General features: G+C 51.4%; 2 protein-coding genes across 3 annotated transcripts in view; both read left to right on the top strand.

Moving 5' to 3' along the window:
- Window positions 1-23049, top strand: part of LOC142045233 (endoplasmic reticulum-Golgi intermediate compartment protein 3-like) — a 35271-nt gene extending 12222 nt beyond the window's left edge. The window contains exons 2-4 of the mRNA XM_075058511.1: window positions 18944-19310; window positions 20708-20795; window positions 22109-23049. Coding sequence (XP_074914612.1) covers window positions 19218-19310; window positions 20708-20795; window positions 22109-22317 — 390 coding nt within the window. The 5' untranslated portion in view covers window positions 18944-19217 and the 3' untranslated portion in view covers window positions 22318-23049. The remainder of the gene's footprint in view (window positions 1-18943; window positions 19311-20707; window positions 20796-22108) is intronic.
- Window positions 10157-14948, top strand: LOC142045208 (uncharacterized). Of its 2 annotated transcripts, none has more exons than XM_075058451.1 (3): window positions 10157-10678; window positions 11495-11674; window positions 12417-14948. In XM_075058451.1, exons 1-3 carry the CDS (start codon window positions 10556-10558, stop codon window positions 14931-14933), a joined length of 2820 nt encoding a protein of 939 aa, XP_074914552.1. In that variant the 5' UTR covers window positions 10157-10555; the 3' UTR covers window positions 14934-14948. The 2 variants fall into 2 exon arrangements, with proteins under 2 accessions (XP_074914552.1, XP_074914560.1); XM_075058459.1 differs by having other exon boundaries at window positions 12420-14948.
- Window positions 23050-25764: the final 2715 nt, after the last annotated feature.

Here is a 25764-nt window from a genome sequence, read left to right on the forward strand (position 1 = left end):
AAAGATGCCCGGCTCGCAGGCGCCTTTGTTAGCAGGGGGCTGTCCCAGAGGCAGGAGCCGAGCCGGCGGGGGGGGTTTGGGGCGGCCCCGGGCCGAGGCAGGCAGCTCTTAGGATGAGCAGGTAGCAGTACGTGTAAAAGAAGCCCCGTCTCCGTTTCTTCCGTACGAGATAAAGTGAAGCTTCCCTGTATCGTAACGACTTGTAGTTGGCGGCATCGGCAGCGCTGTGAAACGCACTGTGCTTGGGCTGGAAAGACTTGGAGAAGAGCTAACGCGGGAGGAGCCGAGCCTGTGACAAGCTGCATTCGCTCATCTTCATTCTATGTCTCCGTCCAGGTCCTGCAGTACCGGACTCGGTGTCGAGAGTTGGAGCAGCAGCTGGCAGCAGGAGGGGTGAGTGTGCAGGTTGCCAACTAAAGACCGTGTAGGTAGGTAGCGTTTGTTACCGCGGGCCGAGGCAAGCTCCCCAAAGCAATGGCGGAGGGAAGCAAGATTTTGCTGCCTGAGGGTTTAAAGAAGCGCTGTAAGTTTGCCTGCGAGTGCTTTGTCCAGTTGCCGTTCTTGGAGGAGCCAGCGGTCCCAGAAATGCGGGTGCAGGAAACCCTGTGAAGGGGGATTTTAGTTTTGAGAAAGAGTGCTTTATTGCTGGCGTAACGTTTTGTCCTAGGGCTCAGGAGAGGGCTACACTGCCTGTTAGGTTCTGTGGCCGCCTCTGAAAAAGAACGGGTTGAAACGTGGCATTTTGCAAGGCAAGAATGCTGGCGTTCAGCATACGGCTGTGTGCTTTTCTTTCTGCTTCACGGCTAAAGTAAACCTAGGAAGAACAAAGGGTGGGAGAGTAGGAGAGCATTCCCAGGCTTCAAGTCAAAGTGAGCACTCACGGTTGTGAGCTAAGGAGACCTAGCTGCGAGAGTGCCACAGTGGGGGACTGAGGAGAGCTCAGTGGCATTGAGCGCCACCCTTCCCCTCCCTTGCTCTCCATAGTCACGACACTGTTAGGCCTGGAAGAAGCCACGAGCTCCTGAGCCACCCAAGCGAATGGAGCGGAAAGCGGTGGATGCTAACAGCAGTGAAGGCAAGACAAGAATTTGACTAAACTTTTCCTTTCTTCTGAAGGGACCCCTTCCAGGCAGGTGGGAAGCCACGGAAGAGCAGAGCCTGGAGAAAGCACTGCTTCGGGTGGAAGAGGAGCAGCAAAGGTACAAGGAAGAAGCGTTCCCTCATACCTGGTATCTTGGATGCTCGTGGAAGTGAGGGAAAACCTGTCAGTGCTCCCTGGTCTCCCCAAGGGGAGCAGTTGGTCAAGCTGCTTTGAAAGGAGAAAGGTCCGCAGTCTGTTTTCTGTGGTGCAGTAATAGTGTTGTGTGCTGAATGGCTCTGTTTGGAGCGGGGGGTTATTCCGGGTGACTTCCAAAGGTCCCTTTCCAGCCTAAATTATCCTGTGGTTCAGTAGGTGAGCGGGTCAGGAGAGTGCTAGAGAAAGGCGATGCCTCCAGTGATCAGACAGCACGAAGGGGAGGCGAGACGTGAACTGTGGGCATCATCAAAGTAGAAGGGGAAAGGGAAATTGTAGGGGGAAGTAGAAGGCTTAAAGCAAGGAGAAGCGAATGAGTATGCCATCACAGCGAGATCTTAGTTAATCCTAGAAAGCACTTTTACTGCCTCTCAGTTTGACAACAAAGTCAGTGTTGAGGGAGTTGGGAAATCACGGAGACGCTGCTTGTGGATAGCAGTTGTTCAGTGACCTCATTGCTGTTTCTCCCTTTCCAAGGTGTGAGAATCTGGCAGAAGTGAACACTCTCCTGCAGGAGCGCCTCGATGAAGCGAATGAGGTTAATTCCGCCCTTAAAGAAGATGTTAGAAAACTGACAGTGGATTGGATGAGGGCCCGGGAGGAGCTGGAATTGAAGGAGAGCGAGTGGCGCGGTGAACGTGAGGTAAGGATGGGCGACGGGAATGTCAGACGCGATGCCGGGGTGGAATGAGAATGGGTTTTATTTCTGGCCTGGAGAACTTGCTGTGTGAAAGTCGTGGCACCGTTGAGGATGTATTGGTGTTGATGAGCAGAAGCCAGGGGTGTGAGATGGAGGAGTGTCAGCAGATTGTGGTGATGGAAGATGCCCGCGTGCTGTGACCGTACTGCTCGTTCTCAAAGGCAAATGCTTGCTGTTGCTGGGCACTGTAGGGCAGTGACCTGTGAACGCTCGTCTGTTTTTTAATAGTTCCTAAATCTCTGCCTGCAGCAGTGGAGACCCAAGAGAGGTCTGTGTGTTTTCGGATTCAGGGTAGCCAACAGAAGAACAGGACAGGCCTCCCTTACCAATAGGCTGCTGTAAGCAAATCTGACACTGGTCTCGGAGGGGCTTGTTTTTGTCTTCCTCCACCGAGCCTGTTAGACACCTCTGCAAGGCGAGATGATGAATCGCGATCCGTTTGCTTTGTTGATACCTGCGCCTGCAGGGGAGGTGTGGATGTTCCCTTCTTTGCAGTCAGGTGGCAGGTCTACTGAGGATGCCTCTGTGGTGGCTCTTCAGTCCTTGATGTGTCGTCATTCCCTGCCCCCCTCCGCCCCCCCCCGTTGGAATAGTTCTTAAAGGAGACCCGGTGATGACGGTTGTACCCTCTCCTCTCTGAAAGGCTTGTACAGTGGCAGCGAAGGCTGAATTGGCATTTCTTTTTGTCTTTGCCTGTTTAGCTTTATGACAGCTACCTAAGGGGTGAACGCAGCCGTCTACTCAGCCTGTGGCGTCAGGTGGTAACCTTCCGCTGTCATTTCCTGGAAATGAAGACTGCCACTGACCGGTGAGTCGAAGTGAAGGCTAGATCTCGTTGCAGAAGAAACACAGCTTCCCTTCACAGCTGCTTTTTGAGCCTTGATGTTACGCTAGCTGCGGCTAAAGATACAATTTCTCCTTTGGTAGTCTGAAGCGATGGCCTTAAGCATGCCTTAGGCTATATTCAGAATCATTTTGTTTGATGCTGGTTTTCAGATACAGCTGAGGGGCTCAGGTTATAAGCAATGCAGAGGCCCTGAACAGGTGAACTTGGCTGTGGTGATGTTTGGGCATGTTAACACAGACACAGGCATATGTGGACGAGTTGGGAGAGACTCACCAAAGCTATGCATGCAGCATGTGGAGCGGTCCCCTTTTAGAGAGTGGTCAAAATTTGCCTTAAATCTCACTGGCTTTCCTTTCCCACTGCTCGTGATGGAAAGATCATTCATGAATATGTATATATTTATTTTTTCCTTCTCATTTCCAGCTTACGTTTATCGTGGTCAGTTTGCATCCGCTTATTCCTGTACCAACACTGTTGAGAGAAAGAATAGCTTCCCTACCCTGCTATTACATTTCTCCAGTTGATTTTGCTTAGTTTGATCCCTCCCTTTTATGATTGTTTTCTTGTTCTTGGGCTCTCTGAGGTTGCTTTCTCACAGGTGCCTTCTGTGCAGAGAAGAAGAGCGTAGCCTAACAGTAAATTCTTCTGGTGTCAGCATGCAGTTTCAAACTCTGGGTCACCGTCAGCCATTTACCTGATTTGGTGATAAGCTTTCCTTAATGCGTAGAGTATGCCTAACCCGCTAGTTAATTCTCGAAGCCTTCTGGCTGTTCCATACATTTCCTCTTCTCTCTGGGGAGAAAATAGATTCATTCCTCAACCGTCAAATAGACCCATTGCCCAAGGGTCAAGATGTGTCCTGATCCCAAAGTGTCAGATGAATGATTCGTCCCCAGCGAAGATGTCATCTTTCCTGCCGGCTTTTACTGTTGCGCAATTACGTGCTTCGGAAGCGAGTCGGCTGAGAAAGGTGGTGGTGTGAACATTACCTCTTTCTTGATTCTTTTTCAGAGATTTGTCAGAGCTGAAGGCAGAGCAATTGAGGCTTTCTGGATCTCTACTTGTAAACTGCTCCCGCCTAAACTGTGGCGTACGGCCCTGGGAACCCGTTACGCTGGGTAGACCTGTCCTCAAGGATCAGGCACAGCAGCAAGCGGAAGAGGAAATAAGCCAGAAGACTTGGGAAGCGATGCACTTACAAGTCGAAGGGGACCCGGAGAAGAAGGAGCTTCAGGACAGGTGAATGTGTTTTCAACTTTGCTGTTAGCAGCGTTATCTTCTGTGGGTGCTTGTTGCATTCATAGGATGGGCTGTGTTCACGTTTAAAACGCACCTATTCTGCACAGCCTTGTTCCTGTCCCTAGTCAAACTATTGCCTTCAACAGAACAGACAGAAAAAACCATCTGACAGACAGAAGCTCTTGTGAGTAAGGCAGGACTGGAAAAGAGATGGCGTATTACAATGTTTTTGCTGTTAACTGATTCTTGGTGAGAAATGGAGACCAGCGTAAAGAGAGCCGTGTCTCTTGTACAGCCCTTTTGCTACCCAGGGCTGTGCTAAAGGAGTTGGGAGGAATTTGCCCAGGACCATCATATGCAATGTAGCCCCTCCGTACTGCCGTTTGCACGCTAGACTGAGCGCAGAAGGCCTTTGGGGCAAGGAGTGCCATTTTGCAACATCACACATACTAACCTGAATCATCCTGTGATCCTGTGACTATTAGTTTGGGAAATTCGTACACATCTCCCCAGATAGATTGCCAGCTCTTTGATCGGTTCACTGCTGAAGGCAAAAGTAATTGTGGGACTCTTAAGGTGGACTTTAAAAGTCTGTCTTACCCAAAGAAGAACTTTGGAAAGTCTCGTGTCCAACGTATGAAAGAGGAGAGGGAGAACTCCCAGGCGGGAAGCTGTTAGCTACCTGAAAGGCGGTTGTAGCGAGGTGGGTGTGGGTCTCTTTTCCCGAGTAACAAGTGATAGGACGAGAGGAAACGGCCTCAAGTTGTGCCAGGGGAGGCTTAGATTGGATCTTAGGAAAAATTTCTTCACCGAAAGGGTTGTCAAGCATTGGGACAGGCTGCCCAGGGAAGTGGTTGAGCCACCATCCCTGGAGGTATTTTGAAGACCTGTAGAGTGTGGTGCTTAGGGAACGCGGTTTAGTGGTGGACTTGGCAGCGTTAGGTTTACAGTTGGACTCGATGATCTCAAAGGTCTTTTCCAGCCTAAACGATTCTATGATTCTATCCTCGTGGTTTTGGAAATGAGAATGTTTTTTACGTTAAAAACTTGTTTGTCTTTCCCCTTCTCCTAGACTGAAGGACTTAGCTGCGCTTGAAGGAGAACACTCATTATTACAGAGCGAGTTGGTAGTCGCAAGAGAGATGCTGGAGGAATCGCACCTTCAGAGGGATCTGCTGAAGCAAGAGAAACACGAGCTTACCGTGGCACTGGAAAAGGTATGGTCACCTTATTCCGAGGCAGCACTTGTGGGAGAGGCAGTTGTGCTAGCAAGACCACCGCAGATGCTGTTTCTGGCAGTAGAAGACAGGGACAATGTTGTTGTCCTTCTTGGAAAATGGTGATCAGACCACAGAGGCTCTCCGGTGTAGTTAGTGCCCACGTGCTTGTTGGGAACGCTGAACTGGGAGTGTGCCAGAGACACAAGAGGGGATCTGGAGTTGCTGCTTGAGGTCGGGGATTTTCCTGTCTTTGTTGTCATGTTGTTCTTTTGTCTCTTCAGGCAGAGCAGTCAGTAGCAGAGTTGACAGGGGCTCAGAATAAGCTGACTGCTGAAATAGCCGATCTACACGTTGCAGCAGCGAACATGAGCAGCATCAATGAAGCTCTTGTGTTGGATAAGGTGCAGCTGAACAAACTTGTGTTGCAGGTGAGCAGAGTTGTCAAAGATCTTGCCAGGCATTTGTCTCCAGCTGCTGCTGCTTCTCAGACTTCTCGCCTTCAGACAGTATGACTGTCTGAATGTGGAAACGTTGCTCTTTTCTCTGTCGAAGCCAAAGCTCCTCCAGAGTAAATCTTACAGTTATTTTATTTCCTCTGTGCTTCTGTGATTGTAGCTGGAGCAAGAGCATGACGTTCTGTCAGGCAAAGTGGATGAGCTGGAGAGAGCAAAGATCTCTGGCCAGGAGAAGCTGAGCTTGTGTGAAAGAACAAATGAGGCGCTGAGCGCAGAGAAAGCCCACCTGGAGCAGCTGCTGAAGAAAGCAGAGGAGCAACAGGAGGGGCTGCAGGCAGAGCTGAGGATGCTGGCAGAGGAGAAGGCAGAAACCCAAGAGAAACTCAATGAGGTGAGGCCACAAACCTGGTGCTTTCTGGGTGGGCTTTTGGCTGCTTGGCTCAGTGAAGCTGTATCTGTTGGATTCTGCAGTGTTTTTTGTCAAGGAGACACTTGGTAGCGCTGGGGGTCAGGCGGCGTTGTTTACTTCCTTCTGGAAATGTGTTGATGGCTTGCAGAGCTGTTGTGCAATTCTCTGGGTCGTCCTCTGCTTCTACAGATTCCTTTAATCCACCTCTCTGTGTTGGCCTCTTTTTTGGCTTTTGATAAGCTGCAGAGAGGTGATTTGCCTTGCCCACGAATCTGCGTGAGGCTACTACTCTCCACATGCGTCGAAAGAAGCAAACAGGGTAGCTCTTCACCCATTTCCTGAGGCCAAAACCCCCCGGGGCTGCATGTTTCTATTTATGCTTTTTGTTGTGAAGTCTGCAACTTTCCAAGCTCGGCTTGTTGGGGCCTAGAGGGCGGGACGAAGCGGCAAGTCAGTGTCTGCTGTCTTGTACTGCTAAGAACGGGAATGACATCCTGAAATGGTTGAAACTGTATTTTACCACCTACAGGCCGCTTTGAATTGCTAGATCCTCGTTAGGCTTTGAGGGAGAAGCTGAGAAAGAGGTGATCCCAGAAGACTGTTTACTCTGGACTAACTGGTTTTGGTAGAGTGGAAAAAGAGCTTGGGAGAATTGCATCGCTGGAGGAGACTAGGGAGTTTGCCATCATTTCAGTGTCGGCTTCCTAATGTACAGTCTTAGGTCTTATGGGGTAACTTTTGAGAGGAGACTTGGTTGTTTCTGATGGTCTGTTCTCTGTTAGGCAGTCTTAGTTTTGGAGTACGTGGTCTGTTTGGCAAATACCCATCAGAGGTGTATTGGCATCACTGCAGAAGAAAGCTGAAAAATCACGGTTAGTCTTCAGGCTTGAATGCCAGCAAGGTCTATTGGACAACTTGTTTGTGTAAGACAAGTAAACAGTATTGTTGACATGAACTACTGTCCAAGTAGAGCCTACCATCTCTTTGGCCACACCAGCCGGACTTCCGTAAATCACTAAATGACACTGCTCACCACAAGGGCTGTTTCCCTGCCAAGGATCACCTCATTGCATCCAACTGCTGTACACACTGAAGTAGGTGCGTGGTGGTGTTTTGTGACAAGGTGACGCTTTGATGTTGGTTTTTCTTCTTCTAGAAGGAGAAACCATGTGTATTTCCGCTTTGTTCGGCGAGCAAAGTTGCTCTTGCTCAACGGTTCCTGAAAATTTCCAGCACTGGCATAGATTCTGATAGAATTTTAGTTTGCAAGGTGGCAGTTGTGGAAGATGTGGTATTTTTGCGTGAAAAGATGTAGTCTGGGGTGTGTATGTTTGTCCTGAAGGGGCCGTCTGGTCCCAGGCAACCCAGTAGGGCCTTACACATTGCTTTCAGGTTAACAGCCCTAGTGCCTTTTGGCAGCCCAGGGTGTTAGGGTGGCATGAAGCAGATGCTCTTAAACTTTCAGGCCAGAGTGCCGGAGCTCTTTCTCCTCTAGCTGATTCAGAAGTGGCACTGGCTGGCTCTGCACAGAACTCCAGAGAAAGGACTCTAACTGTATTTTGTCCCGCTTTCAGGTTCACCGCCAGCAAGAGTCAGCTAGCAGTGGTCTGGAGCAGTTGCGGCAGGAGTCCTCTCGCCAAGGGCAGGCACTGGCCAACGTCTCCAAAGAGAAGGAATTGCTGGTGCACGAGAAGGCTGCCCTAGAGGTGCAACTGGCAGCCACGGAGCAGGACAGACGAGGCCTTGCAGAGCAGCTGGCAGAGGCCAGGTAAAGGCAGGGGGGAGACCCTAGGCAGGAGATTATTTAATGTCTGTAATTATAGAGGTGATAATCATTACACGAGGATTCATTGCATCCTGTATGCTTTTCAGCTGTTTTCACCTTCCATGGACAGAAAATGGAAGAATCTCGAGAAAAAAAAAAAAACCAAACAAAACCCCAAACCAGTACAGCATGGTTGGAATGTTATTTTTCTGACAGCTAAAGCTAACAAAGCTCTCCTGAGCCTGGGGCTCATGTTTATGCCCCCTTGCACGTTCCTGTGTGAAGTCCAAAGCAAGCCAGCGTTAATTCCTCAGTATCTGGTACCTTGGCTCTGCATTGAGTAGTAATTAAACCATGCAGATGTTTACTGAAACCCAAAGCTTCTCTCTGGTTTTGGTTTCTCGTTCTGCGCGTTTGAACTTGGATCTTTCCTTATCAAGTAGTTTGACAGGGGATCTTCAGAATTCAAGGCTATTACGTAGGGACATTGCGAGTAGGACACTGCCATTTAGGGTGAAGCTGGAGGCTCGTGCTGAAAATCTTGAGGGCCTACTGTTTCTAGTCTAACTCTTGTTACCTGTGGTGCAGGACCTAGAGTTGGTTACACCAGCAGCAGGGAAGCCTCTTTTGAATGCTCGCCAGTCTGCGGGAATTGTTGCCCATCATTGCTGTGTGGGTCCGGTACTCCCTACCACGTGCTGTTTTGAGATAGACATCATGGAGGAGTTTATGCAGGGAAGGAACAAGATCTTGTCCTTCTGCTGGGTCAGGTTTCTAAGATCACGTGTGACAAGTTCTGCTTTTAAAAAGAAACAACCCCAAACTACCCAACGTATCGAGATGTTTGTCCTCCTCTCAGGTCTTTTTTAGAAGACTCCTGGCCTTGCAGAGCTGTACAAATGCGAGATTGTTTGTCATGCTTCTTGACTTTTACGCCTTACCACTCCAGAGTATGTTGTCAGCAAGGCTGATAAACACCATTTTGACTCAGTCTGTTTCTTGAGAGCTGCTGCTGCTGCTTCTGAGCTCCAGCTCCTCTTACTTGATCCAGCTGAATTATGTTCTGTCAATTATTGGGCTGCAGCAACTATTCTTGCCAGATGTTGTTCTCAAGAGCCTGTTGTTGTCGTCACAACAGTTTGGACTCTTATCTTCTCTGTTCTGTTTTAGAGACTGACTTTGGTTTATCCTTAAAATGGAGCATACTTACTTTGGACTGCCAGAGATTGGCGTAGTCAGAAATATGTGCTTGTTCTCCTTCTTGAAGATACATCCTCCATCGTCCATCAAAGCAGTGAAATCCTACTGTTGCGGGTCTTATTGTTGTACCACTCGGGTGCCCCTTTACCCTGAAGGATGTTCTCCTGGTTGCACGCCTGTTCTAGTGAGGCAGTGCTGTGTATGGTAGGAACCTGGCCCACAGGACGCCGTGTTAGATCAGGGAGGCAACTTCAGCTCCTGGTTGCAGAGTCCTGTGTGTCGTACGCAGCAGTCGGTTGAAGTCTATGGATGTAACAGTTTGCCTCCGCAGTACTACAACTTCCATTTTAAAGAGCGGCAAGTCATTGGGGCTACTGCCTGCTTAGTTAGCAAGGCTTAGAGAAAAGTAGCAAGTTTTTCTGGTGAACTTCCAAGAGTTTAAACTGAAGGCTACCTGTCTCTCCTTTCAGGTAGTCCTTGTTCAGGTAAAATCTGGTTCAGATTTCTTACAAATGCTGCTTACAAGCATGAGATTTTACTCTATCATCTGATGTATTGCTTTAGTCCCTTTGAAATATAGGGAGTCTGGAAGATCACCTCCCTGTACGTACACTAGGAACAGCATCAAAAAGTCACGAGTCAGCCAGGGAGATACTCTTACTCTGTGCCCCTGCCGAGCAACCTGGAAGTGACGATGAGCAAAGGGCTGTGAGCAGAGGCTGGGCTTTGCTTGCTGGCACAGACTCTGTGAGCACAGCTACCCGTGCGTCATAGATCAGACAATAGCAATTTCAGATTTGGCTATGGAGATCAAATTCGGCTGGGCTTTCTGTGTTACGCTAGGTCATAAGTAAAGCCTGGGCATTCCCTCGGAGGGGCCTGCATTACTTTTTTAAATGGCAGAAATATGCCTTCTGTATACCAGTTTCCATGCAACCCATTTTCCGTACTGCAGGGTAGGGATCTTGAAGCAGTTCCTACTGGACTAACTCCCTGTGGGCGTCAGGAGCAAGAAACTCATTTCTCTCCGTATTGGCGTCTTGTAGGTCCGGGAGGGAGACCCTGGAATGCAGCCTGCTTGAGGCTCAGCAGCGCTTATGTCAGCTGGAGATCGCCAGGAGTCAGCTTGAACTCCAACTTCAGACAGTCAGGCAGGCCAAGGAGGTGATACAAGGTGAGAGCCTCATGTGCTTTGTTTCTGGTGATCCCCCTGCCTAGGGAGGATGGTATAAAAACAGCTCTCTGTCTGCAGTGCTTCTAAGGAGTGAAGGAGCTGGGGACAGATCCCTCCTACACTGAAATTCAGATGGCTTAAGGTTAGTGAGGCCAGAACCGCTGTTTGTGTAGGCCCTGAATCTTGCCATTTGTCACGTTTGCAGGGGAAGTGAAGTGCCTTCAATGTGAGCTGGAAGCAGAGAGATCTCTCATGAAGCAGGAACGGGAAAACATGGCGCAGCAGCTCTTGCGGACAGAAGAGCAGTATAACGATACCCTCAAGCTTCGGGAAACGGATCACGAAGTGGAAATAAACAAGCTCCTGCAAGAGCTGGTAGGAAACAATATGCTTCTGAAGTCTTGAGGCAAGCTTTGTGGGCTAGCTTTAGAAGAATAATAGCCCGAGCGTGTGAAATGGCAGCAAGCGTCTGTCATAGGCCACACGTTGCCAGGCCAGGCAGCAGAGCCAACGGCTCGCACTTGAAAGCACGTGAAGACCCACGGGACTATGCTGGGACAGTAAATGCAAGCCACGGATTCCGTGTGGGCCTAAGACGAGTTGAGCAGAAGGTTGGGTGGTCCCCACCCAAGGCGTGGCAGTACAGGGGTAGGATCTTACCAGACTCCTGTCTACCGTGAAGTAGACTCCTAACTTTCCTGCCAACTGCAGTCGTGGGAACTTTGTTCCTTTCTTTCTGTCCTTTCCCGGTTGACAGAGGTGTTATCTTTGGGCTCAAAGCATACAGAACAGATGGAACAGCCCCTTGTTCCTGGTACTTGAGCTCGTGGCCCGTCTTGTGACTAGGGCATTGGGGTGCTGGCCCCTTTCTCACCCTGCAGTCCATCTGCATCTTTTCCTTGATGAGAATGGAGTTGAGCTTTGAAAATAGCGGCTCTGAGACTAGAGAGAAATCCCGTAGGCGAGAGGTGCTAGGAAACAGGCAGCCGCCAGAGAGGGGAAGGTAACATCTCCTCTTCTTCCACCAGCTGACCCTCCTTTTAAGTTCCTTGATAGGACATGATTTATGGAGGGCACAAAGCCACTACTGTGCGCTGTGGAGGTGGGGGTTTGTGGGAGGGATGAAGCTTCCCATTTTTTTGAGAAGCTTGGCTGGGACTCCATCCTGAAGTCTTCTTCTCCCCTCATCAGGCAAGCGAGCGGGAAGGGCACCATTCAGAGCTACAGGAGATGCTGGAGCAGTGGGAAAAGGAGAAGGCAGAGGCAGAAAGGGAGCACGAGAAGAAGCTGTTTGATATGAAGCAGAAAGTTGCTGCCATGCAAGCTCAACAAGAGGAGGAACGGACGAGAGTGGAAAGTGCCAAGCAAGAGGTAGAGACTGTGAAAGGAGAATTAGTGTGTTTTTTTTTACTCTTCTGGGCTCCTTATTGGCAGTGCTTCTCTGGACACTGTCCGTCTGGGTAGAAGCGTCTCTTAGACACCCCTTTGTAAAGAGGCGCGATGCCTTGGCAGCCATGAGACCTTTGTGCCGTGAGGGACAGGGCCTGTAATGCGAGAGGCTACCAGAGTGTAGGTTTAAGAAAGGCAGGAAGCGCGTTGCAGCCTGAAGAGAACATGAACACCGTAACTGTGTCTGTGATCTGACCACTACTCCTTCAAGAGGGCACAGTGGGGTTCTAGAGGATGGTACCATGAAAACTCTACACGGTAGAGGTCCAAAAAAAACCCCAACCCCAACAACGGGAAATCCCATGTTGGGGTTGTTCTGTCTTCCCTTCTTCCCTCCCTATCAGAGAGAACATTGTCATGCCACTGCCTAAATCATGGTTAGTCTGCACTTTAAATCCTGGCTGCAGTTCTGGCAGCTCCTCCCCAAAAGAACACGCTAGAGCTAGAAGAGGTTCGGAGAAGGGCAAAAAGGAAGACGGGACTGGCCGAGTAAGCTGGGAAAGACGCAACCGAAAGGGTGGCACAGGAAAGGTCTTACAACATCCCGAGAGGCAGGGAGGGAGGGGGCAGCCCCTGACTGCCACTGAAGCAGGAGTTCAAATCTAGTACGAAAAGCAAACATACATGGGTGGAATTATTGAACCTCTTTGTCACTGCTTTGCAGCAGGAACGGGACAGGCTGCGAGCAGTTAAAGAAGAACTGGTACGGGAGATGAAACTTCTTCAGGAATCGGTCACAGCCTCCGAAACCCGAGCAAATGCAGCAACAGATAGGAATCGCTGCCTTGAACAAGAACTTCAGACTACATTGTCTACCTTAAAAATCAAAACCGAGGAAGTGGAAACGCAGCGGGAGAAAATCCAGATGCTCCAAAAAGAGGCAGCACAGAGAAAAGCTTTGCAGGAGAGTCTCACTCATATGACTGCCATCCTGTCAGAGAGGGAGGGAGAAATGAAGTTGTACCAGGAACAGATGAGAATGCTGGAGAACCAGAAAGAAATGCATGAAGCTACTCTCAGTGAGGTTATCAAGGACATAACAGAGAAAACACAGAAGGTTGAATCCCAGCAAGAACAGATACAGGAGCTGGAGAAGCAGCAAGAAATGCTGAGGACTGCTGTCAGCAAGATGAGCAAAGAGCTGGAGGAGAGAGACCGGGAGATCCAATTCCAGGAGGAGAAAATAATGATTCTAGAACGAGATGGTGCATCACAAGTGAGAAATCTGCAGGTGGATCTTGATCATATGAAAGGAAACTTGAAGGAGAAGAATTTGGAGCTTCTGTCTCTGACCCAGCAGATCCAAGCGCTGGAAATGGAGAGAGAACAGGTGAAATCTCTGCACGCGAGCCTTGGACACCTGAGGGCAGTTCTTAAGGACAGAGAGAGCGAGTGTGATTCTCAAAGGGATCAGTTAAGACTCTTGCAGCAGTACAAGGACCAGCAAGAGGGCTACCTGCAAGAGCTTCGTGGTACACTAGAAAAGATGACCCTTTCTTTATCTGAAAAGGATCAAGAGCTTGAGTCGCAACAAAAGCAAATCCGGGAAGCTGAAGAAGTCATGGAAATGCAGTTAAGGACTGTCCGTGACCAACTGGAGCAGACCTTAGGAACCTTAAAAGAAAAGGACAGACTCCTAGACATCCAAAAGCAACAGGCAAGGAGCTATGCGGAAAAAACAGAAGAACAGATGAATGTCTTGCACAGAGACTTAGAATACGCTACAGCAGTACTGAAAGAAAAGGATTTAATGATTGAATCTCAGAAGGAACTGATTGAGACCTTCCAAAAACAAGAGCAAGACTCTGGACAGCAGAAGGAAATTCTGCAGCAGCTTCAAGTGGCACTGAAGGAAAAAGAACAAGAAATGTTATCCCTTAGAAAGCAATGTGAGGCGTGGAAGGAAAAGGAGGAAAAGCGTGAAGCTGAGCAAACAAATCTCCAAGCAACAAAGCTGACTCTGAAAGAAAGAGAGGAAAAGATAGAGGTTCTGGAGGAAGCTCTCTCTAAGCTTCAACAGCAAAAGGAGGAGGCAGCGATGCAGACCAAAGCCATACAGCAAAAACTAGAATACGCTGCATCTTCTCTGGAAGCGAGAGATCAAGAGATAGTGTCTTTGCAAGAGCACGTCCAGGAGCTTCGAGAGCAGAAGGAGTTAGAAGGCAAGCAGGCCAAGAGTCTAGAGCAGGATCTAGACAAAATGAGCCAAATCTTGAAGGAGAACCATTTGGAGTTCCTCAGGCAGACAGAGCAAATGAACATGTTCCGGCTTCGTGAAGAAAGCACGAAAGCAGCTCTAACATCATGCCAGCAGCAAGTGGATCTGCTTGAGCAAGCGGTGAGGAAGAGAGATGAAGACAATGAAACTCTCATGCAAAAAGTCCAGCGCCAAGAAGAAGAACTGAAGACCTTGCAGAATCTCCAGCTGCAGCTAACCAAGAAGAATGAAGAGGTTAGGCATGGCAGAGAGCCAGAGAAGCTCCTGGAAGAAGCCTTGCATGAGAAGGAGCAAGAGACCAAGGCTGAAGGTGAACTCAAAGAGTTAGAAGAGGAAGTAAGAGCTCTTCGGGAAGATCTCCAGCCTGTTCAGCCGACTCTGACAAAGAAGGATGAAGAGATCAAGAACCACAGAGACAGAGTCGGGTACTTAGAGAAGACTCTGAGAGAGAGAGAACAAGAGCTTAGGAGGCAGAGTGAGCTCTTGAAACAATTAACATCAGCTTTGCGATGGAAGGCTGGCGGGGAGACCCTGCAGAAACAAATCCAGAAACTCCAGAAATGGGAGGAAGAGGAAGCAGAGAAGAGGCGAGTTCTCCAGGAGAGAGACCGTTCCTTGCAAAGACAGAAGGAGCTAACGCAACAACTGGAGGATGAGCGGAAAGCCAAGGGGGAAGAGTTGGAGCGCACGATTGCTATTTTGAAGCAGACCGAGAGCAGAGAAGTCAAATGGAAAGAGAAGGCACAAGCACTGACTCTTGCCCTCACCAAGAGTGAAATGGCCAATGGGACTCTGAGGGAAGACATAGCCATCCTGCAGAGCATGGTTTCGGAGAGGGACACGGACCGGTTTCATCATCAGGTAGGCAGTGTGACTGATCGTCAGTCAACTAAAATGTCTAGAAAGGATTCTAATGATGATGCCCATAAAGATACGGGAATATATAGTCCCATAAATACATGACCTGCTTGGCCACAGAAACTGCGGTTGTAGCCAGCAGGCTTGCCTGTCTGCGTAGCTCAAGGCGTTCACCTGCTGAAATGTTTTCTGTCAGCCCCCGAACTACTGAAAGAACTACGGAGCTTGCTGTTAGAATTACCCCAAGCCCAAACGTTGGGGATGGGTAACTGGTTCTGTCCTGTGTAGGCAAGCTTAGCCGACGTGTCGTGGTTGGGGTTTGGCATGGAAAGGAAGGGGTACAGTTGACCAAACTAAGGGACTGACCTTAGCAGAATTTTGTAACGATGGTTGCACAGCAGCTACGCTGACGGTGCTTAGAGGATGCTTTCAGAGATGTCGATTTCGGAGGTACAGCTTTTCCAGTGTCTTAAAAATAACGGCATTCGTACCGTTGCCCGATCAGGCGAAGGGCTTCATTGCGCATTCAGGATGTACTTGTGCTGCGGTCCAAAAGGCCGGAAGGCAAATCTGTGTGGATTTCCCCACGGCGATGGGGAGGAGGGCCCCTAGGAAGAGAGTGTGTTGTTTTGGCCCGTCAAGCAGGAGGAGCAGAAGGGACTTGGCACTGTCCGTTCCCGAGCCCGGTCACTCTCCCCGACTTGTCGATTCTGTCCCTCCTAACCTTTATGGGGCACCAGCTCACATAAACTCCTCTCTGTATACCCAGCAGGCTATTGCAGAAGGGGAGCAGCTATCATGGCTCTCGGAGAAGAGGCTTCTGTCACAGCAGCTGGAATGTCTGCAGCGAGCAGTTGCAAGACTGGAACTGGAGAAGGCGGAGCTGAAGCAACTCAATGCTGAGCTCAGGAGGACTCTCGAGCAGGTAAAACAGGCTTTCGCTGCCTCTGCAAAGCCTCACGGTCCTCTGGATCACACCCCATTTCCACAGACAGCACTTTGGAGTCCTCTGCTTGTTTGCTTCCCTCTCCCACTTCCCCCTGTGGACGCATGCTTTTGTATTTTCTCTCTTTTCTGGCCCCCCGTTGCCTTCACAAATGCGCATTTGCTCCGGTCCCACCCTTCTTGCCCCAGTGTCCCCATACACGCACGTTTGACGCTCTTGTGTCAGGAGCTGTTTCCTCTTGCTCTTTCTGTTCCATAGCCTACTTGGAGTGCTTTTTGCCCGCAGCGTTCTCTGGGGCAATTAACAGCCTCTGAGCAGAGCAGAAATCTCCTTGCCATGATGTCCAGAGCTCCTTTTGCTCCTTGTTTGGTGGCAGGTTTCTGTGACCCTTTCTCCTATCACCAACGTGCAGGTGGAACGTGAGCGGAGGAGACTGAAGAGATACCACAGTGGTCGGATGCTGCCAGATGCCTGCGGATTTTCGCTTGCTGACCAGCACAAGATGGCTGCTTCTAGACAGGTGAGAACAGAATCTTCCTTGGTGGGAGGAGGGTCTGGCCATACAGAGGAACAGTGGCAAATCCCAGTGGCAGCATCCCCCCAGTATAGACCCAAGAGAAGTGGAACGTAGACCATGGCCCTGGCCAAACTGGAGACCAAAAGGAAATCCTTGCATTTTCTTCACAGGAGGAGTCTCACGCTCGCTGCAGTCGTCGATTAGCTGAGTTGCAGAACCAGGTGAGGAGTAGGAAAGCTCTCGTCAAAAGCTGCCGTGGCTGTACTGAGGGGCACAGCTTTGCACGATGCTACAGCCCGAGTTTTGTTTGGCTGTCGGGAAGTGAGTACGCCAGGCAGTGGAAATACCCAGTCAGTCAGACACATCTGTTGGCCATGGCCAAACAACATCATGCACCTAGGTCTAAGTCTCTGGCTTGCCTAGAGGTCAGGCGTGGTGGGAGAGGGATTGGAGGAAGTGCAGAGAACTGGCACTCACCTCAATATAGAGAAGATTCTAAGGATGTTCCCCTTGAGTCTTACTCATCTTGTTGACAGCTTCCATTTTCCCTTGACTCCGTTAATGGTAGAGCTTGCACTCTATCAGAGCTCCAGGGATCTGAGGCAGCGCCAGAGCTTACAGCCTTCGGGCAACCATTAGTCTCCTATTGCTATGCTGTGCTAATCACGATCCCAGTATCGGACCGAGTCGGAGGCCTAAGCACAGCGTGGACGCTTGTTTTATCAGTGTAAGAATGTACATCCCAGCTCCTGAACCCTATCGCATCCCTTGACAGCGGTACCGGGAGTAGCAGCAGTCACCAGGCTCCTCTTCCACGTGCTTTTAAGGGTCTGGTACGCCCTGGTCTCCCTGAGGAGGTGAATCTTTGCAGGTGTTCAGGGCAAAATGCCTGTAAGATGTGTGCGAGTCAAGTACACGGTGCTCAGCTCTGGCAAGTGAGCCGAGCATACCGCTGAAACCATCAAGTTATACCTTAAAAGGGTGTTTTCACCAGGAAGCCTCAGCGCCTGAAGTTCTGTTGCTACAGATAACGGGTTGAACCCCCTTCCCCCTGTGACGGTTGTGTCTGCCTGCACTGTGGACCTACCCGCTGTTGCCAGGAAATAATAAGAGTTTGAGGATTTTGAAGGCCTCAGCAGTCCTTTAAGGCTCCTTTGCCCCCTGGGCTGTGTTCATCAGATTATGCTCTGCTCATTCGTGAAATGCTCTGAAGTTAGGAAGAGTGAGAGTTTTCTCCCGTTTCATGTGCTAGCTGTCAGGTCCCTAAAGTAGATCGTAACCGAACGGTTCTTCACTACCTTGTGTAAGCAGCAGTCCTCCTGCTGAGGAGAAAGCATGTGGAACTAAGGTGGCAGTAGCCCAAATCTCTCCTTTGAAAAAAAAGGGTTGGGTTACGAAATCCTGTAGAAACCTCTCTCTTTAATATGCATGTCATGTCTCGGTGTTGTGCCTTGTGAATGGTATGCCAGAAAGAAACTCGGAATTGTCGGTAATCTGAGCTCAGTTCAGGGTGGCTCTGGCAACCTGTTAGTTCCCATTCCCCAAGGACAACGTGTTTGTCAGGGCTGGAGTTGGAGGGTGCGTCTTTCCTGACGGCCGCATCTGTGGAGCTGCGGATGGTCCTAAGAGCGTGGGCTTGTCTGAGCTCGGCCTTTTGCCTCTTTCAGGTGTCCCTTCTGCAGACGCAGCTGGCAGAAGAACGAAAATACAAGCAGGACTATATCGAGTGCTGTGCCAAGACCAGCCAGGAGCTGTCAGACCTTCACCAAGAGCTGTCTCGCTCCTTAGCAGCTGTGGTCAGGGAGCCCAAAGCTGCTGTTCTGGAAGCAGAGGCTCGGAAGCTGGGTCAGCCTCTCTGAACCTTCTTTTCCTGTAGAAGAGCAGCTGCAGCATCCCGGCGTTCCAGCCTGGTGCCCTTCCCGGAAACGTGTTATGTTTTGCTGTGGGAAAGGGGGGTACATCTGTTCTGTTTGCGTTGGGAAGCATTTCCTAGCGACACGGATTTTAAAAATTATTTTTTTTAATAAAAGAGATTTTGCAGGACTGCCCTTTTCCAACGGGGGTGTATTGGTTCTGTTTACGTTCGCAAGCATTGCCTAGTGCCAGCGATGTTTAAAATTTTGTTTTAATCAAAGAGATTTTGCAGGACTGCACTTTTTTAGTGGGAAGAAGCAAGGGCTAGGCAAGCCTGGGGCTTAGGCAAAGCTTGTACTCTCTTTTTCACTTGCACAAGTAAGCTGTTCCGAGCTGCTGTACGATGTAACCTCTTGAGTTCGGAAGGGCTCTTCCCTGGGCCGAGAGAGGGAAACCCGGAGGTGGGAGCAAGAGGAAGGGGTGAAGGGCGCAGGCCAGGGATGGGAGGTGGGGCGAGAGCGTGGCGTTTTTTCCCTCCCTTTCCTCCCTTTTTCCGTCTTTTCCTTCCTTTTTCCTTCCGTGCCGGTCCTCTCCCGAGGTGATTTGCTTTCAGCTTTGTTGCTGCGACAGCCAGCCTGAGGGACAGCTCGGTTGTTCTCCGAAGGGAGGGCGGGGGTCACAAACGCCAGCCCTTGCCAAGCTGGAGGCAGGGGATGGGATGGGATGGGATGGGATGGGATGGGATGGGATGGGATGGGGAGGAGGTGCAACTGAGTGAAAACTGCTCTCTGCCAGCAGCTCCGCCTTGGTCTCAAGCCCTTCCCAGCTAACCCATCTCGGCACAGTCAGCGTCTCTCGGGTGGCCTCGAGAGGCCCGGGGGCCGTTGGCAGGGAGGGTCAGAAGAGGGCGAGGCGGCAGCGAGGACCTTCCCGCCCCGGAGGAGCCCGGGAGCCCCAGCCCCTCCTCGGCCGGCTTCGGGCCGCGCTGCCCGGCGGGCCGGTGGCGGGGCGGTGGCGGGGCGGTGCCGGCCCGGCGCCGGAAGGCGGGTTTGGTTCCGGGCCGCGCGGCGCCATGGACTCGCTGTGGCGGCTGAAGCGGTTCGATGCCTTCCCCAAGACCAGACCCTGGAGGGCTTTCGGGTCAAGACGTGCGGGGGCGCGCTGGGTGAGCGGGCGGGGTGAGGGCGGCCGGGGGCCGGCGGGCGGGCCCGGGCCTCGCCGTGGGGCGGCGGCCGGCGGGGGGGCCTTGCGGGCCGGCGCTCGGCGGCGGCGGGCTGAGGCGGGACTGAGGCGAGGCGAGGCGGGCTGAGGCGGGACTGAGGCGGGGCTGAGGCGGGGCTGAGGCGGGACTGAGGCGGGCTGAGGCGGGACTGAGGCGAGGCGAGGCGGGCCTGAGGCGGGCCTGAGGCCGGCTGAGGCGGGACTGAGGCGGGACTGAGGCGAGGCGAGGCGGGCCTGAGGCGGGCCTGAGGCGGGCCTGAGGCGGGCCTGAGGCCGGCTGAGGCGGGACTGAGGCGGGACTGAGGCGAGGCGAGGCGGGCTGAGGCGGGGCTGAGGCGGGCTGAGGCGAGGCGGGCCTGAGGCGGGCCTGAGGCGGGCCTGAGGCGGGCCTGAGGCGGGGCTGAGGCGGGGCTGAGGCCGACTGAGGCGGGACTGAGGCGGGACTGAGGCCGACTGAGGCGGGACTGAGGCGGGCTGAGGCGGGACTGAGGCGAGGCGAGGCGGGCTGAGGCGGGGCTGAGGCGAGGCGGGCTGAGGCGGGACCGGCGGGTCTGACGGCGGTTCGCGTCTCCCCGGCAGTGACGGTTGTCAGCGGGCTCATCATGGTGCTGCTTTTCTTCTCGGAGCTGCAGTACTACCTCACCAAGGAGGTGAGTGAGTGGCGGCGGCGGCGGCGGAGGCCCGGCCCGGCCCGGCCCCGCGGTGCTGCTTCTGGCCGGGGCGGCCCTGCGGCCCGGGGCGGCCTGCCGTGCCCCCGCACCCCCGCCGAGCCGCCGCCTCCTCCGCCGCCTCCTCCGCCGCCTCCTCCGCCGCCTCCTCCGCCGCCTCCTCCGCCGCCTCCTCCGCCGCCTCCTCCGCCGCCTCCTCCGCCGCCTCCTGCGGGCTGCCCACGCGGCAGCTTCACCCGCCGCAGATCTGCGTGGGGTTTTTTTCTTTCTCCGAGCTGGTGGCCTTGAGGCCGGGAGCGGGCTGCCCTCCCCCGAAAGCCGCTTGGCGCCAAGGGTGGCTTGTGGCTTCCTGTACCGCGGTGGCAGGAGAGCGTCTCAAAGGCTCTTCTCGCTGCCTCTGCCGCCTACGAGCAGGCCATGCAAAGGAAAGCAAGGAAGCGCGGGAGCCCCCGTCCCCACCCCAGGTTCTAAGATTCCCAAGTTACTACCTTTCTTAAAAGAAAGCGTTAGAAATGGCAAGCGCTTGGCTGCGGTGGGAGGCAGCAGCTCAGGTGTCTCTTGAATCCCACCTCTTAAAAATCAGCTGGTGAGCCAGAGCAGTCGCGGGAAAGAAAGAGGCCTTTTGATGGGCTTCCGAGTGAAACAGGACTCTCCGTTTTTCCCTTGTTCCTAGGTTCATCCGGAACTGCGCCTTGACAAATCAAGGGGAGCTAAACCGAAGACCAGTCTCGATGTTCTTCTTCCGCACGTGCCTTGTGCTTGTGAGTCAGCCGTCTGAACGTTGGGGATAATTTGCATACTTGCCGAGGGCCCGACAGGCTCGGTGTGCCCGGTGCTTCCGAGTGCTGCGCTGCTGCCTGGGCCACGGGCAGGGAGGAATTGGTGATCCCTGGTGGTTACGCAGCGGTTCCAGCCAGGCCCGCTGGGCGCTTAAACCGGCGCTTCCAGGCAGGCTGTATTACCTTTTGAGATGATACGTGAGGCTCAGGTATAAACCCGCTTACGTTTCTGTTCGGTGTGGTGCTTTGTCAGAGAGCTCGGTCGTACTGAAAACGCTGGCACAGCGTTCGGTGTTCGCTTGGGACTCGAGATTGGACTGTACTGTTGTTGAAACGCTTTAGAGTCTCCTTGGGAAGTTACTTGGCGAGGCGCAACTTTTCCGTGGTTTTTGTACTTCAGTTCTGACTGTTAACGCCAACGCCACGTGATAACCTTTGCCCCGAGTTTTTAAAACCGGAGTGAGCCTTGATAGTCGGGTTACCTTTTAACTAAATTCAAAACAAAGCTGCAGGGTGAGGCGACGGAAAATTTTGCAAGTCTTCCTGCGTACCGCTGCTGTGCACGTTATCCGACTGTGCGCTAATCTTCCCTGCCTCTTGTTCTGTTGCGGTAATTCCTTTGGGTAGTGCGTTGGGCTCTAATTGTAGTGAGTCTGACTTCCTCGTGACCCCCCGAGATATTGTCGGTCTTTGCCTTCCTCACGTTTAAAAGGGCGCGGGAAGGCCAGAGAGTTTGGAAGCCCCTGCTGTTTTGTGCAGAGAAGCTGTCAGTCTTCTAAGAGAGCGTGTAGCCGGCAAGCGCATCACGGTGCTTCGATACCAGGCCGAGACGCCAGACCTTCTCCGTCTTCTTTGTGAAAAGGGGTCACGAGGAAATGTGCTGATGGGGAAGGGGGAAGGGTGAGGGGGTAGAGGTAGGAGGCAGCTTTCAACCAATTTGAAGCTTAACTCCTGTGCTCCTGGGAATGGTTATGGGCTTTGAGGGGTTTGGTTTTGGTTTCTTTTGCCTTAAGCGTATTACCTCTCAGGGTAACGCTTTGTGGGCAGCTGGAAACCGTCCTTCTGGTGCACCAAACCCAACCCCGTATTTGGAAGGGTCGTTCAGGGTGCCGCAACGTGCGTTTTATTCCCTGTACGTCACTTGTCCCCAGCCATACGCCCTCTTCCGCTTTGGCGCGTTCTTACCGCCCTCGCTGAAAGAGTCTGTATTTTGACTGGCTGAATGCTTCCTCAGCCTGCCGCAGGCCGTAACAAACGTGTGTTTATAGACCGCTTTCCTTGCTCACTGATTTCAGATTTGAGCATCGATGCCAGGGACGTAGCAGGAGAGCAGCGGCTGGATGTAGAGCACAATCCGTTTAAACAACGTTTGGATAAAGCTGGCAATCGTGTGAGTCCGGAGGCCGAGAGCCACGGTAAGGTGCTATTCTGCCTTTCTTGGGTGGACGCTCTTGTCGTCTTTCCATCACCGTATGCCTGCTTTGAGATTCACGGGAACAAGTGACAGCTGAAGAGCATTTAAAGACCACAAACTTTTGAAGAGTTTATAGCACGCAGATCTATTAAACTGGCCGATCAGGCGAACTCCTGTTATACTGGCAGCTTTTGCGAGGCAGATCTCTGCCTAGTCCCTCTGAAATGGCGACGAGGACTCACGGATGCATTTCAGGAATAAAGCTGCTGCGTGAATGGTCTTTTACGACTAGGAATCAAGCAGCTGTTCTGGCAAAACTTGGCTTTGGTTGTACCTTTAAATCGCAGCGGGCTGGCAAACGGGACGACCTGGTTAGAGGAAAGAGCCTCTCTCCAGTCCAGGGAAGGCTCCAGTGACTCGACCCTTAAGCCCAAGCTTGCACCTTACTGCATTCACTTTGTGTGTGTTAATGCCTACCTAGATAAATATATTTTAGTTGGTTTATCGGTTACAGGTTGTAGTAAGTGGTCCTTGGCTACATAAACCTCTCCTTTCCATTCGTTTTGTGTTATGACTCATCGTTGGGCTTCGATACAAACCAGAAACGATTCTGGCAAAGTGTTGCAATCTAACAGTAATACTGTCCCGACTTTTCCTTTCCAAAGCACGAGCTCCTTACTACTTTTTCTGGGAGATGGTGTAGTTCTACGTGTCGGCAGGAGCTGAATTTGTTGATTTGTATCGCTCGGATTGAACTTTTCTGTTCTTGAAGTTGCAAGGCTAAACTAAGCCAAGAGCTGAGCGATTGGTAGGTACGGGAGTTTCTCCTGCTGCCACGGGAATGTGGTGATAGTGCTGTTACTGCCGTGTTCGCTTAGCAGCCTTTCTGTATTCAGAGGTTGTGGCGTGACAACTGTAACGCCCGGGGACAAAACCAGCTGTTCTGTATCTAATTCTCTGTTAACGCATGTAGGCCTCCTGCCTTACTTGTATTGCCAGTCTCCGTTGGCATTACTCCGTTGGAAGCGGTTGCTCTGGCTCCTTGTGTGATCGATGGAGAGGAGGAGAAACTCGTAAGGAGCAAACGGTCTCGCCTGGAAGAGGCATTTCAAAAGAGATCAGATGCATTGCAGGCAACAAGCAATTTCTTCTGCTGTCTGGAGAAAGCACGCGGCTAGTTTGGTTTCCATCACCCGTGTTGCAGGTTAGGTCAGAAGCATCCACCCGTCTTCATTCAACTCTACGATTATCAGTTTCCGTTAGTAACGCTGACCTTCAGTCAGTTACGTAAAGGGCAGCTGTAGCAGTATTGACCTTAAATTTAGTAAAGCATACCCAAATTTTACGGAGTAGCATCTGGAGGCTTTTCCTGATCGTAGTTACATTAAAATAGTTAATAGCTGAATGATTTCTGTGGTAGGTTGCATTCTGTGCTTGGGATGTCGTCTTACTCCTTTCCATTGAATGACAAGAAATGATTGAATTCTTTATTGGCGGCTCTTATCGTTTCCTTCCTTTTACCGTGGACAGAGTTTTCCAATTTCACGCATCGTATCTGCGTGCAAGTTGAGGACCGTGTTAACGGCAAGAAACCCTGCGTGTAGAGTTCTAGGCACTGCAGTTTCTTTGTAGTATCCAGACTACATGTGTGCATTCCCTCTGGATGCTGTCTCTGCGACAGCTCAACAGGCAGCTAGTGATTCCATTTAAAAAGCTGCTACTGGTTGCTGTGTCTTGAAAGAGTCCGGGTATCGTACAGGTGTTCTCGTTGAAGTGGTGGGAATCATGGCTTTGACAAAGCGTCGCGATTATTTAGCTGTATTCTTCCCGACGCTGTCTTTGAGTGTAATGACGAGATTAAAAGCCGTACCGCTTTTTGAACAATGAATTCTTAAGTGCGCTTTCAGCTGCTTTGAATGTTGGGAGCTTGAGAAGGAAAGTCTCGCACGGTTGTTTACTAATGGGGATATTTTCCTAAAAGCTCTTATTTGCTTGAGCGTCACTGCCGTAGAGTATGTGATTAAAGAAATAAGGGTCATGACTGATTTTGATGCCCATTTCATGGTTTCCAGTTAAAATCTCTTTTTTTTCTGTGGCTCGTACGAAATACAGACATGTTTAATACTCGCTTCCGTCCGCCTGTTAGACCCCCCGGTCTCCACAGACAGGGCCCTGATATCGTTTTATCCCCTCAGCAGTGTCTGACTATGTACCTTGTCCCCTTCCCCAGCGTTAGTGATCCAAGGAGCCACCTTTTCAAGGCTTATAGAGGGTAGTGCAGCCGTGCCTGGATAGTGAGCCTTAGAGGGCTTTTGTTAGGCAAGAGACTTGGTCCTGTCCTTCAGGGTTTGTGCGTTGAAACGGCCTGCTTTTAAGGGGGCCTCTTATAATAAGAGCCAATGTTTTTGTCCCTCTTCAGCCTTCTGCACGTAAGACCATGAATTTCCATGAGTTCGTGCCCCAGCCGTACTGCGGCTGCGCGTTCAGCATGCACATGGCACAGACATTGTCAGAATCGTTAAGTCACGAAGCAGGTCGAAATTCCTTGGAGACTTCTAGTGAGCAGGGGTTAACGTGTGTGCCTTGTCAGCATTGTCGTCCTGGAGGACTGGGTGCCAGTTTTCCATTCGGGAGACTCTCGCTCTGATCTCGTTTCACGACAAGGTATAACCGTGTTCCCTACCCGTCTTGGGACAGGATTCTGCGTTGTGCACTGTTGACTGCCGTTGACTGCTATTTAAAATTTTGTTTGTGTAACAGGTCCTGTTATGCGCGACATTGTCTGAAGTAGACAATGTTTTAACAAAGCCTTTAGGCAAGTAACGTCTGATCAGCGCTCCAGCGAGGCTTACAGGTAGCCGGTTCTTGCTCTGGAGGGTGCGTTTGAGATGACAAATGCCACTCTGCTTCTTGGTCTTACTTCGCACCTCAACAGGCTCTGCGCGTACCGTTTCAGGTGGGCTTTGGGTGCAGGACGCGCAGCTTCCGACACAGAATCGTTGCGTTCGTGTGTGGAACAGTTGTTGCGCGCAGAACGGAACAAGAGTCCGAGATAGCGTTTCTAGTCACGCCTCGTCGCTTTGCATCCTCTTTTGTCTTAGAGCTGGGGAAAGAAGAAGAAAAAGTGTTTGATCCCAGTTCTTTGGCTGCGGATCGCTGCGAGAGCTGTTACGGGGCAGAGTCGGAGGACGTGCGGGAACCTTTACACCTTTTTGTATCTTCTTAGCGCTTGAATGAATACAGTTGTGTTGCACGCGTGTTTTTTTCCAAAGCGTCTGTGAAGGTCTGTGCAATGAAATCCTCCTGGGCCCGTGTTCAGAGAATGATGAGGACCGTTGTGGTTTTGGTCTGCCTTTGGAAGCTGCGCTCACGATTGTTCAGACCGTGCAGAGTTAGGTTGTCTATAGTTTGTGCACGTGCCTGTTTAAGGGCAGCGCAAATTGCGCTACCTTTGCAGCAGCACCAAGGCTGTATCTCATCAAACGGAATCTTTTCTGGGGTTATTTGGTGTCCAGAGGGGAGCTGTGTAAATTATTT

The sequence above is a fragment of the Buteo buteo genome, chromosome 2, assembly GCF_964188355.1.
Source record: "Buteo buteo chromosome 2, bButBut1.hap1.1, whole genome shotgun sequence".
In the NCBI taxonomy this organism is placed as follows: Eukaryota; Metazoa; Chordata; class Aves; order Accipitriformes; family Accipitridae; genus Buteo; species Buteo buteo.

Excerpts from the sequence above, each read along its gene's own strand:
- LOC142045208 (XM_075058451.1), top strand. The coding sequence starts at position 10,556 with ATGAAGCAGGAACGGGAAAACATGGCGCAGCAGCTCTTGCGGACAGAA. Across the intron at positions 10,679-11,494 it reads ACAAGCTCCTGCAAGAGCTG|GCAAGCGAGCGGGAAGGGCA; the intron begins GTAGGAAACAAT and ends TCCCCTCATCAG. Across the intron at positions 11,675-12,416 it reads TGGAAAGTGCCAAGCAAGAG|CAGGAACGGGACAGGCTGCG; the intron begins GTAGAGACTGTG and ends ACTGCTTTGCAG.